The sequence below is a fragment of the Eptatretus burgeri genome, chromosome 4 (genome assembly GCF_056783735.1).
Source record: "Eptatretus burgeri isolate ZD-2024b chromosome 4, Ebu_testis_v1, whole genome shotgun sequence".
NCBI lineage: Eukaryota > Metazoa > Chordata > Myxini > Myxiniformes > Myxinidae > Eptatretus > Eptatretus burgeri.
In genome coordinates this window covers 97,484,672-97,499,216 of record NC_140964.1, presented here as the reverse complement: position 1 = coordinate 97,499,216, position 14,545 = coordinate 97,484,672, and the positions used below count along the sequence as shown (strand labels likewise).

The window sequence follows — 14,545 nt, the reverse complement described above, 5'->3', positions numbered from 1 at the left end:
TAGATTTTTTGTCTACCCCCTGCCCCATGAAGATTGCACACATGGATTTGCCACCTCATCAGAATGTGAAGATGAAAGGACAATGGGGAATTATTAGTGTTAATTATGGTGGAAAAAGAGGTGAAGGAGACAAACTTGGGGGGGGGGGGGTGCATGATGAGCTGCCTTGCAACCCAACTCTCAGCTTCTATGCCTGGTGTTGGCTTCATGGTTAGGGTGGTGGCCTTTGGATCCTGGGGTCCTGAGTTTGAATCCCGCTCAGCTGTTGAATTAATACCAAGTCGGGTTAACTTGGCCTGTCATCCTTCCAAGGTCGGCAAAATGAGTGCCAGCATGCTGGTATACTGTGTCGTAGTGGCGACCCGTCCAGGGTTGTGACCAATAGCCAAGGAGACTGCTTAAACAGCACCAACGTTCTGCACAGAGTATGGTCCCAATCTGCTCCTCCTCCTCCGCCTCTGGTAGCTTTGCGTGTTGCTACGTTTCAGCCTGGGGAGTAACTGCTGAAATGTATCTGTCTGGGTTCTTTCCAACATCTTTGTTATTTGTTTTTTTCACATTTCGTTCTAATTTTTTCGCAATTCTTTGTTCATTCTAATTCTTGCTTTTTCTTCTTCCATCTCTTTTACTCTCTATTCCTCTCTTTCGTTATCTACCTCTTTAAGAAGTGAATTACTGCAAAAAAAATTATGTGAGGCTCACTTGGCTGTACCTGGATGGGTTTGAGGGTTGTGGAGAGGCGGCTGAAACCCGAATCCTATCCAGGGTTACTCCTGACGACTCCCTATTTGGTCTTTACTACTTTGGCTTCCTTCTTGGTCTTCCATTTCATTGACATCCTATCTTGGTCGTTGTCGAGTGTGGTTGTAAATGCGCAAACATTCACTTTGACATAACGAATCATTAGCCTCTCCTTAATCCTGGTCATTTTTATAACTATATGTATGCATTCGTGGTGTGTCCTGGCAGACTGCAAGCAAATACTGAGGTTATTTCTATGTACATAACATATACAAGCTTCATATATTTCATGAAATGGATTGTGAAAGAGCTATGTACATAACATATACAAGCTTTATATATTTCATGAAATGGATTGTGAAAGAGCTTTATATCTCAAGTCTTTGAGGACGAGTCTTAAGTCACCGTAGTATTACTTAAACTTGTGACGAGTCTCACATTTACTTGTATATCTTGGAGTACTATACAAGCTTTCAAAGAATTAAGACACAGCCCACAGGGCTTCATTTATTGCAATGTGTGTTATGAAAAGCTGTTTAAGGGTCATTCCACCTCAAATCACCCAAAAAAAAATAATTTGTAACCCGACCCCCTCAGATTTGGCTAATTTTTTACATGTATGTCACATATGATGGTCTATGTTCACATACAAAATTTTAGCCAAATTGGACTAGGGGTTGACGAGATATGACCTTGAGAACTTTTGACCTTTTCGACTAATGTCGCGTTTCCACCAAAATTCAAATCCTCTCATCTCAGCAACCCCTTGCCCTATCTCGATTATTTTGGTGTCGTTGGAAAGGTAATTTGCCATAGAATGCAAATCCAGCATCGGTTCGTCGATCTAGTTAAGTTAGGGGTGGATGATTTTTTGACCTGACATTTGACCTTGACCTTGAAGACCTCGTGACGTTGACCTGGCCTTGCATGAAAATTAAAGTTCATACTGTCGACTATAACATATCAAAAAACTGGAGGGGTAGTATTTTTGTTCTCGAGATATTTTCGTTCAAAGGTCGTAAAAATGCAACCAAATCATGACATCATAGACATGCCCAGGCTTGTCAGTTTACAGTCAATATTAGCGAGATTACATTCAAACATGAATGGACTTGTCCAGGCCTATTTCGCAGTGCTGCTGACGGAAAACAAGGCAAAACTGCATCGTTTTTTTTTTGTAACACTAGAATACATCGTTCAGAAGATTTTAAACACAAGTTCAATAAAATCCATCAGGGATTTTTTTTTCTAGAGAACGAAAACCTGAGAACATAGGAATTCATCTGCAAAAAAGACTTTCGTACGTAAAATCCAACTTTTTTGAAATACCGAGAAAACAACAAAAAAAGTCCGGACCTGCATCGATGAATCTGCCTTGCCAAAGTTCAAGGCATCGCAACCAAAGACAGAAATCGCAACCAAAACATGACACCATAACCTCAAGACTAATTGCTACTGAAATAAATGAAAAAATCATACATTTTTTGATTCAGTAGTTCATTTTGTCAAGACAAAATATGATCACTATCTACAACAAGCAAATTAAAATATGAATATAACACAGAATCATACAAAAAATTGATGAATACAATTTTATCCAAGATGGATAAGTTTAGTCTCAATTATTAATTTTTGTTTTGCTAAAAAATTTGCTGAATAATCATTTTCTCTTGGGGAAGGAAACCATGTTCAAGTCACAAGATATCAAAGATAAATCTTAATGGGTTTGCCACTTTCTACATAAACTGGGAGCATGTTCCAACTTGTAGTGGAACCAACATGTGTCATCAACTATGATTGGGATGAGTCTGGCCACAATATTGGCTGTAAACTGACAAGCCTGGGCATGTCTTTGTACATCATTATTTGGTTGCATTTTTACGACCTTTGAACTTTGGCCGAAAATATCTCGAGAACAAAAAATACTACCCCTCCAGTTTTTTTTATATGTTGCAGTAGACAGTATGAACTTTCATTTTCATGCAAGGTCAGGTCAAGGTCACGAGGTGTTCAAGGTAAAGGTCAAAGTGTTAGTCAAATGTCAGGTCAAAAAATAATCCACCCCTAACTTCACTCGATCGACAAACCAATGCTGGATTTGCATTCTATGGACAATTACCTTTCTAACGACACCAAAGTAATCGCGATAGGGCAAGGGGTTGCTGAGATATGAGGATTTGAATTTTGGTGGAAACGCGACATGAGTCGAAAAGGTCAAAAGTTCTCAAGGTCATATCTCGTCAACCCCAGTCTGATTTAGCTAAAATTTTGTATGTGAACATAGACTATCATATGTAACATGCATGCAAAATTTCGCCAAATTTGAGGGGGTCTGGTTACAACCCTTGAGTGAACTGAGGTAGAATGACCCTTGACTGGAGTTTTTATTTGTCAACTCAAGGACATGTTTTGCTTTGTTCCCAGCAAAAATAAGTTTGTTAAATTTACTTGTCAAATCCAGTGCATCTCGTTTAACATGCAGGGAGAATTATAATTATGTATTAACACTTTGATGTGCTGTCTTTCATAGATGCCATGATTAATTTTTTGTATGAAAATTTCTACATAATATCATTAAGGCAAGCACTTAACATTCCTATTTTTTGCAGGGGAGCCCCTGACTGATCAACATTAAAAATAATCAACTCGCATTTGATCAGAGGAAAAACATTTTAAAGTGTTTATACATTATGCTGATTCACTCTGTGTGCATGTGAGACGAGTAAGTAATCTCAGCTTCTGTTTAAATGGTTTAGACTTTGAACCAAAGCATTCAATACGGAAAGGGAAATGAGATTTTAATAATTTACTTGTATATTTATTATGTACGCCTGGTGATGGCTTCGCGGTTCAGGTGGCTGGCTTGGGATCTTAGGGGACTGAACAGCTCGACCGTTAAATTAACACAAGGTGGGGTTGATTGTGCCTGCAATCCTTCTGAGGTTGGTGAAATGAGTACCAGTGTACTGGGGTAATAACCGTTTGGGGTAACGTGCATCGGAGTGGCGACCCGTCCAGGACTGCGCTCCTTGCCAATGAAACAACCTGGGCAGCCCTATGCGCCTTTATGGCACGAAAGGAATGGTATTATTACCCTCTCCAAAGTAGAGGGCATTGCATTTCGGTCCGTTTGTTTGTCTGTCTGTCTGTCTGTTTGTTTGGCCGCACAGAACTTTCGTGTTTTTCTCCACAACTGCTTGTCGGATCGAGACAAAATTTTCACCATAGGTGCGACAACTCGTGCAGAATGTTTTAATGATATTTATGATGGCATAAGTCGCGTGGTGTGGTAGCCATGTTGGAAAAATGGAAAAACTTTGGACCTCCATCTCTGAAACTTGGCACACGACAAGTACTCCTCATGGTGATTTTTTTAATGTCATAGGTGCCTTCGTTATGACGTCATAATTGCACATGTGGAAGACTACATCTGATCAGTATGTAAATTTTTAAGTCATCTGGGGATAAAGTGTTCCACAGAAACAAAATTGATGATTTCATCTGTCACATGATTCAGCAGCCATATTGTTAAAAAAAAAAAAACTTCAAAAATCTTCTCTGATGTGGTTGAACAGATAGTCGATATTTTACACTTACTAGTACGTGCCCGTAAAAAAAAATAATAATAAATAAATATTCAAACCGCGAGCAACAAACAACAACCATACAGGCCGTTTCTTCGTTCTCGCGGGCCCGTACGTGTGTGGCCGTACATGCAAAAAAAAAAAAACTTTCAAACCGCGTGCCAGAAACAACAACCACACAGGCCGTTCCTTCGCTCTCGTAAACGACGACTGGATTGGGGCATTGTGTTTATCTATAAATGCGCAAAAGAAATCGAGAAATTATTAGAATACAGTAAGTCATCACTATGTGGAAGTAGTGCATGCCCATATGGAATGTTCACATGCAATCCACAAATTATCGCTTGCATTGAAGTAACGACTGCTGTGATATTTACACACACAGAATACACGAAGTCATCATTATCCGGAAGCCCGTACGTTGTAACCCGTAATGGGGAACGCGGCTGCCCGTAAAAAAAAAAATAATAATAATAAATAAATATTCAAACCGCGAACAACAAACAACAACCACACAGGCCGTTTCTTCGCTCTTGCGTGTCCATACGTGGGTGGCGCGGAAGTTCGCATATCACAGTTACGATGACTCGCAATTTCGGTTTTAATGGCCAATTATTCAATTTGCGCCAACGTATTTTGCCTTTTCGCAATGTCCTCGCAAGGAAAAACAAAAAGAGAAGAGAAGAGAGAAAAAAAAATACTTCCTGGTTCGGTGCACACCAGCTCTCTGATGTTACCGAAATTTATGCACCGTCTCATGAAAATGATCGTAACCTGCGGAATTGTGTTTATCTATAAATGCGCATAAGAAATCGAGAAATTATTTAAATACACGGAAGTCATCACTCTCCGGAAGTCCGTACGTTACAACGTATTTTGCCTTTTATCGCAAGGAAAAACACAGAGAACAGGAAAGAGGAGAAAAAAAAAACGGCATGCACCGTCTGCACCGTGCGGACGTTGCGGCATGCACCGTCTCGTATGAAAACGATCATAACTTGCAGCATTGTGTTTATCTATAAAGCGCATAAGAAATCGAGAAATTATTAGAATACACGAAGTCATCACTCTCCGGAAGTCCGTACGTTGTAACCCGTAATGGGGAACGCGGCTGAGCTTCCCTTCCCCATCGGCCACGCCCACGCAACAACGTGTATTGTCATTGGTTTGGTAAATAAATGGCCATAACTTGGGAAGCACTAGTCCGATTAATATCAAACCTTGAAAAGGCACATCCTCAGGTCCCCAGCAATATATCTGGCAAGTTTCAATTAGATCGGACCAGCGGTTGTCGAGAAACAGCGGTCACAGACACACCCACACACACACACCCACACACCCACACACCCACACACCCACACACCCACACACCCACACACCCACACACCCACACACCCACACACACTCACACACCCACACACACACACACACACACACACACACACACACACACACACACACACACACACACACACACACACACACACACACACACACATATATATATATATATATATATATATATATATATATATATATATATATATATATATATATATATATATATATATATACATATATACATATATATATATATATATATATATATATATATATATATATATATATACACATACACATACACACACACACACACACACATACACACATACACACATACACACATACACACACATACACACACATACACACACATACACACATACACATACACATACACATACACATACACATACACATATACACATATACACATACACATATACACACATACACACATACACATACACATACACATACACACATACACACATACACACATACACACATATACATACACATACACATACACATACACATACACATACACATACACATACACATACACATACACATACACATACACATACACATACACATACACATACACATACACATACACATACACATACACATACACATACACATACACATACACATACACATACACATACACATACACATACACATACACATACACATACACATACACATACACATACACATACACATACACATACACATACACATACACACACTGCTGGAATTATAGATAGATGACTGCTATCCATGACGAACAAATGGTTCACACACATGACATAGGTTACGTGGTTTGGCAACCATATTGGATTTACCCTAAAACCTATCAAAAAAAACTACTCCAGAACGGCTTGACAGATCGAGGGGAAACTTCACACAAAAAATGTTCCCCCAAGCCATGGATGTACAAGTTTGTTGAGGAATAATTGATAGGTCACATGGTTTGGCAGCCATAGTGGATTGAAGGAGAATATTAAATAATGTTATCTCTGGAACCGAGCCTGGTGTTGGCGCAGTGGTTTGGGCAGCGGCTTGGGATCCAAAAAGTCCTGAGTTCAAGCCCCGTTGGGCCACTGAATTAATACACCAGGGGGTTGACTCAGCCTGTCATCCTTCCGAGGTCGGCGAAATGAGTACCAGTGTACTGGGCCGGTGTATACCCCGGTTAAAATAGGTGTACCATATCCCTGTGTCGTAAGAGGCGACCAGGGTTGCGTCAGGAAGGGCATCTGGCGTAAAATATGTGCCAAATCACGATGCGGATCATATGGATGATCCGCTGTGGCGACCCCTAACCGGAGCAGCCGAAAGAAGAAAAAGAACATCTCTGGAACCGCTGAATCGATCAATGTGAAACTTCAAAATTGTGATCTCGTAGTGATAGTAAATAAATGTTTTAAATTTCAACTTAATAGGACGCATGGCATGGCAGCCATAATCATTATTTATTTGTTTTTTGATCTTAGTTCTTTTTGATTGTTTTCTTTATTATTATTTTTTTTTTGAATAAGGCTCACTTAGCTTGGAAAGTACTCCTCAGGATTTTTTTTTTAATTACGTCAGAGGTGCCTTCGTTATGACCTGACAGACATGTCTCATAGCAAAGGGATGATTATGAGACACGTCTGTCAGGTCAGATTAGATCTGTGACTTGCTACAGGTACCATGGAAAGCTGGATTAACCTGTTCCATGGTCGGTTTGTCGGCGACTAAACAGACTCCCCCACCAAGTTTCTTGGTAAGGAAGGTGCATGATATCGACACCCAGCAGGATGAAAAACAAACCCTGTCCAAGGCCAGAGGAGCTCCTTGTGAGGCAACAGCCATCCATATCTGGTGCCCAACTGTCTGCGGACATCTTCCTGAAGTTGGTTTACTTTTTATGAGGAGGTTGGTGGCAGGATTTGCACTCCGGCCACCGTGAAACCCTTCATTCCGCAAAACTTGCTGAAAGCATAATCCCACTCCGTGGCACTACCTCCTGTGCAGATGCCCTTCGCAGGGAAGCTCACCGGATGACGGTATTGGGGCAAAGCCTTCGGGACCCCCAATCTTTGTTGATAGGAGGGAAACCACGGTGTAACCTACCCGGGTCAGATTGCGGTAGTGTGTGTCGAGATGGTGCTGATTTGTCGGCCACCAGACGGCAGTCTCCTTGAGTTAACCTGAGATGGTCCCTTTGGATGTGTGCCTGGAATGTCCTATCCCGAAGAGAGGATGATCACCTGTCTGTTTTCTGATCTCAAGCGTTTGGACATCGGTATTGCAGCACTCTCTGAGGTTCGGAGAACGGATTGCAGCGAGATCATGGCGGGTGGTTACACATGCTGTTGGTGTTGTCACTCTGATGATTACCATGCCTAAGGAGTTGCTGTTGCTGTGTGCAATAAGCTGACTCCAATGATAATTGAGATAACACTGGTCACAAGCGTATTATGAGATTAAGGATTCGTCGTTCTTTGGGTGTCATTTCCATGGTCTCGCGATATGCTCCGACCGAGGTGAGTGATCTCATGGTGAAGGATGCATTCTATGCCACACTCGAGTCTGTGGTCGATCAGTGCCCCAGGCGAGATGCACTTCTCTTCTTTGGGGGGGGGGGTGATTTCAATGCATCGATCAGAACTGATAAGGCTGGTTATGAGACATGTGTTGGTCCCCATGGGTCTGGAACTGTGAAGCAGACGAGCACAAAGTTCCTTGACTTTGCTGGAAGTCAAGGACTTAGGGTGGCTGGTTCATGGTGCAGCACCACAGGCTCATTGCTGGATTTGGTATTCCAACACTGGAGGTGTGGCAAAGGAGATTGACCATGTGCTCGTTGATGGTCACTGGAGGATGATCCAGAACTGCAGGGTCTACCGGAGTGCTCAGTTCCTCAATACTGACCAAAGGATTGTTGTCGCAACTCTGAAGCTGCAGCTTAAATCTGTGAAAATGGTACCATCCCAGCCGAGGCTGGATGTTGGCAAGCTCAAGGATGAGAGGGTAGCTGATGAGTTTGCGAACAGGCTGAGTGGGGATTTAAGGGGTCTTCGTGCTTTGGGGAATCTCGAAGAGTTGTGGAGTGCCTTTAACACCACCATCCTTGATGGTGCTGGTGGATGTCTTGGAACTCACCATAGGGTGAAGAAGAATTTTGTGTCTCAAGGGACACTATACCATTGACCAGAGACACAGGGCCAGGCTTAATGGCAGAGCTGAACTGTTCAGGGAGCTGAGGCGTACATGCACTAAGGGTGGACAAGGAGGTCTATGTGCAAGGAATATGTGAGGGGGGGGCTTTGGGAGAGATTGGGATGCACAACGCAGGCTTGGGGCTGGCCTCGCAGGACTTGGATGTGGGGCCTGACCATGGGTGTGGTGCTGACTGGGCTTCATGGGTGTTTCAGTTTCGCCACCGGTCCCACCCGAACCAATGATGCGACACAATACAGCATTCCCTCTGGAATTCTTGTGATTGCCAGTACTATGCGGGACGCCTTGTACCCATAGTGTGAGCCATGAGGGGGGTTTATCATCCCAAACATGAACTGCCGGCATTCAAATCCATCCTTTACATTACCTTGCCAGGTTGCCTTGCCTGGTTTACAGAGGGGACACTTACGAATGGCGTTGTTACTCAATGCCTATGTCACCACGGCATAAGAAAGAATAGAACAACTTCACTCTTATGGCTTCCCGGTAACAGAAAATGCTCTAACATGCACGAACACACGGACCACGCCAACTTAACATTCTCCCCTATTCCTACCCTCCCCAATCTCACATTGTGTTGCACTCCAAGTAAATCTTTGTTCCAGATGCAAAACGTCCATTTCTGCACTCAGATGTTGTTTCTTGGTGTTTTTTTTTGTTTTGTTTAACCTTTCCCCATTCTTCCTCCAAGAGAGGTAGTGACTCTCCCACCGTTGGATCATCATGAATGTGTTCAAATGAAACATACATCCTTGAATCAAATTAACCCGATTTTGATCTGGTGACCCAACCTGTCATTTATCAATATTTCATTAATATATGATTAAAATTGACCAAGGTTGATCATAATTGATGTTTTTGTTTACGACGGAAATACAAATTGCTTCCTTTTATTAAAATATTCCAGAAAACATGGGCAAAGTTAGTCCCAGGTGTATCATTATTTACAAAACATTAAATTCAACTTTGCTCTTTTTATTGTTACACTATTTTTGGAAGGTTAATTATTTTTCTTTTGTGAGGAAGTGGGAGGGCGTTTGTGTGTACATCTGTAATTGTTGCTCATTAGAAGACTAATTACTTTCATTGCTCAACGCCCTGGCTGGAAAGTAAGTGTATAATAAATAGTGAAGAATGCAATGACCAAGAGTTTGGCTTTGCCACAAAGATAGTTTCCCTGTTTTTCTCATGGATTCCTCATTTGATTATGAAGATTCTCATTTTGAATCTTTGTTCCCTTTGCAGTCGTATGCCATGGTGTTGCGGAACATGGTGGGTCCTGATGACATCGATGACGATCTTGAAGGAGAAGTTACAGAGGAGTGTGGGAAGTATGGAGCCGTGAGACGTGTTGTCATCTACCAGGAACGCCAGGGTGAGGAGGATGATGCGGATGTTATTGTCAAAATATTTGTGGAGTTTTCATCGAATGAGGAAGTCACAAGGGCCATTCACGGACTCAATGACCGCTGGTTTGGTGGTCGCAAGATCGTTGCCCAGATCTACGACCAGGAACGCTTTGACAGCAATGACCTTTCGGCCTGAGTATTACATTGGCTTCTGCAACCTTGTGTTCTCCACAACAATCTATCCCATGCCACTTAAAATGCATTTTGTGCACTCTGTCCATCGTGTACAGCACTGCATGGACTGTACTCAGAACTGTGCCAAGGGGAGGTGGGGGGATGGGCGGTGGAGGTGTGACCTAAGTGATGGTAGGGGTGTTGATTGTGGGTGGGAGAGGTTTGGATGCCTGTTGTGTTAGGATAGAGGGTATAGTTAATCAATTTTAACCTTATCCTTCTATTTTGTTTTTTAGACAAATCCTGTCTTTGCTCTTTATACTCGTGTTGTAAGCAGTTTGATGCATCCTGGTTTGGTTTCATTCCAGGGACGTGCACTCTGCTTCACTTCATGTTTTGTGCTCTTTGGTCGCATACCTCTGTGACTTGGTTTTTATAAGAAAATAAATCAAAATTGTCATGCTGAAATGTTTGCACATTTTGAGATTTCTAGAGTATCCTGTACTGGTGTGACACTGCCGGTGATGTATATTTTGATTAGCTGTTAATATCTGCAAGTTCCAATGGGAGTGTTTACTTTTAACGAGTCATAACATTTAGCGAGCACAGACATCCACTTATGGACGTTATATGTAGCTGTGTTTTCATGGGAGATGCGGCATTGAAGTTGTAGCTTTATGGGCTCCACCTCTGCACACATGTCTGTGTAGCCCCATAATTGTACTTGCGGAAGTGGATGTAGCATTTCCATGATGATATGCCACACAGAAACCCTGTAAAATATTGAAATGGTGCACACTGCAATGAAACCATCAAAGGAGAAAACAAAATGAAAATGTACAGTTATTATTATTATTCTCATCCCTCCCCTCCCACACTCCAAACCTCAATAGACAGGAAAGCGAAATAGCCCAAATTTTGAAGCAACCTCTTCAATCGTTGCTTGCTTGCAACAATATTTTATTATGAATTACCTCTGTGATTTCCCCCCACCCCCAACCAATGTACATAAGACAAAACTGTATCAGCTTTTCATCAATGGTAATTGGTTTTTCCTTGAGCCTTCACACCTTTTTACAAAAGCTATGTGCTCTTGGGATCTGCTAGCATTGTTAAAAAAAAAAAAAACATTTTTCTAATACACACCAAGCTGTACAGTGAACTCTGATTTCAATAGGTATATTTGCGTGACCATTTGAAATGGCGAAAAAAAAACCCCATTATGTCCACTTTCCTGCATCCTTTTGCTTCTGCTACTTTACTGTACATTGTTGGTCATTGTAATAAAAAAAGTAGTAATAATTTTTTACTTTACATTATAAAAGGCAATTGTAAAACTGGTTGGTGCTTGAATTTGTGAGAATGGTCTCCATTGGACCCTATTCCGATTTTTACATTTTAATTGGGAGGTATTCAAATTATCGATTGTTACACCGTGATAAAACTAAGTCCTCATTTATTTTATTCCCGTTCAAACAATTTGTAAAGTTTAAAACTAGCTTTTTTATAACATGTGAATATATCTGATGGAAACAATTATATTTTTGACCATTTTCAAAGTGTATTGTTCAGAAAACAAAAATGCACCTTAAAATGCACCAAATGAAATTGGTGAGAATAGTCTGTGCCACAGGTACTCTTGGTGGATGATGGGCATGAAAAATGAAAGTCTTGTTTCCCTGTGAAAATGTTTTCATGTTGATGGCGATCAACCTGTTGTGGAAGATTTTGGCAGATAGAAATTTTCATGGGGCATATCCACAAATTTGGCTTATACTTGTTTGTCTGTTGATTTTAAGGAACGATGGTTGCGTGCGTACACACACACACACACACACACGCACACGCACGCACGCACGCACGCACGCACGCACACGCACGCACGCACACGCACGCACGCACACGCACGCACGCACACGCACACACACGCACACACACGCACACACACGCACACACACGCACACACACGCACACACACGCACACACACGCACACACACGCACACACACGCACACACACGCACACACACGCACACACACGCACACACACGCACACACACGCACACACACGCACACACACGCACACACACGCACACACACGCACACACACGCACACACACGAACACACACGAACACACACGAACACACACGCACACACACGCACACACACGCACACACACGCACACACGCGCACACACGCACACACACGCACACACACGCACACACACGCACACACACGCACACACACGCACACACACGCACACACACGCACACACACGCACACACACGCACACACACGCACACACACGCACACACACGCACACACACACACACACACACACACACACACACACACACACACACGTCGGCCAACCATGATTCAAAGAAAGATGTCAGGATGGTTTCACATGATTATTTATTGTGACCATCCCTACCTTGATTCCATACTTTTTGGAGAAACATCCTTTTTCGTTTTTTAAAAATAATTTTTTTTTTTTCTTTTTTTAGAACTGTGGATACATGCTGGAGAATTTCATTGTTATTGCACAGAATTTTTTCTTTTTTTATACATAGGATTTGTGCTGCATTAAACACGACCAGTCTCCCCCACCCATCAACCCTCCTTTTCGGGTGGAATGATATGGGCACAGAAAGGGAATTTTAAGTGGCGTAAGTCTTTGCTGAAGCTAAATGAGTGACTAAATTGATGTTACGGTAATTTTTGGTTTGAAAGTGTTTTGCCAAGAGTATGTGGTGATGAGTGCCTTTATTAACTACTCTTCTACTGATTTTACAAATGTTGTCACACAAACGTTATAGATGTGCTCACATTGTATTGGTACTGTACATACTTTTTATACTATCTAACATTCCAAAATAGTTTGTACTTTATAGAAATGTGTGTTGCTGTCGATTGGCCATGTGCCTACCCTGCACGAACATGGCAGCAGCATGGAGACAGCCGATCGACCACCCGGGAGCAAACCAGAGATTCGTCGCAGGGAAGAGGAAAAGGAGTGGGTGGAGGGAATGGGCCAGTTCATGGGGATCGATCGGCACTGACTGTGACCGTGCTTCACTGTTGAATCCAGACAGCAGGGAAGAGTGGGGAAGATTTGGCCCCCCCGACTTTTGTTGGGAGGAAGAGGCATCCCTAATAGTACATGCATCTATATTATTAATACGTACTTTATAGACAGACCGACTCTCAATCTTTGCAGTGCAAGTTTTCATAGTGCGTGCAGACACACAACCCTGATAATATAATACTACACTGTTAACCACACACATATAATTATGTCCCCACATGCTAATTATTAATAGTCATCATCCTAATATATTTAACTGTAGAATGAACTGCACAAACGAACGGCAGCAAATGCTGCACCCAATATAATTGTCGGATGGCACCAGTCATTGCCATTGAGAGAGGCAGCTCGGAAATGCGGTCTGAAGATTATCATCATTATTTTTATTATTATTATCATGAACCAGAAGAAGATTTGCCAGTTCTTTTGCTTTTGCCATGGTCTGGAGTACTGAAAAGTGATCCCTGCCGAGACAATCAGCTGAACATACCATGTAGTCTCTCATATGTAGCGGAGCGATTTTCAGAGAAGACACTCCAACTTAAGTTTTGTATATGATGTAGCAGGTGCGGCCAACATTATTTTCTGCGCCATCCCGAGAGAGAGACAGACAGACAGACAGACAGACAGACAGACAGACAGACAGACAGACAGACAGACAGACAGACAGACAGACAGACAGACAGACAGACAGACAGACAGACAGACAGACAGACAGACAGACAGACAGACAGACAGACAGACAGACAGACAGACAGACAGACAGACAGACAGACAGACAGACAGACAGACAGACACATAGAGAGAGAGAGATTCCGCACTCTGATATTGCAACGAGCTGAAACTGCAGAAAGCGATTTGGTAAATATTGGCCAAAGACAAGTATTAGGAGTGGTACAACATGAGTCGATTGTGAATTTGTACGTGGGGGTGTATATCCATTGCCTTCCTTCATAACACCTGGTTCAATTGACAGAATCCTTGGTTTAAAATTATTTTAAAAAGGGTGTCCTGGCGAAACAGCTGCGTCAG

The 14,545-nt window shown here is 42.2% G+C and overlaps 1 protein-coding gene across 2 annotated transcripts in view; it reads left to right on the top strand.

The window, feature by feature from the left end:
• LOC147028726 (poly(U)-binding-splicing factor PUF60-like) overlaps positions 1–11,730 on the top strand; it is a 97,340-nt gene extending 85,610 nt beyond the window's left edge. For both annotated transcript variants that reach the window (XM_085879396.1, XM_085879395.1), the window contains exon 10: positions 10,149–11,730. In XM_085879396.1, coding sequence (XP_085735522.1) covers positions 10,149–10,448 — 300 coding nt within the window. In that variant the 3' untranslated portion in view covers positions 10,449–11,730. The remainder of the gene's footprint in view (positions 1–10,148) is intronic.
• Positions 11,731–14,545: the final 2,815 nt, after the last annotated feature.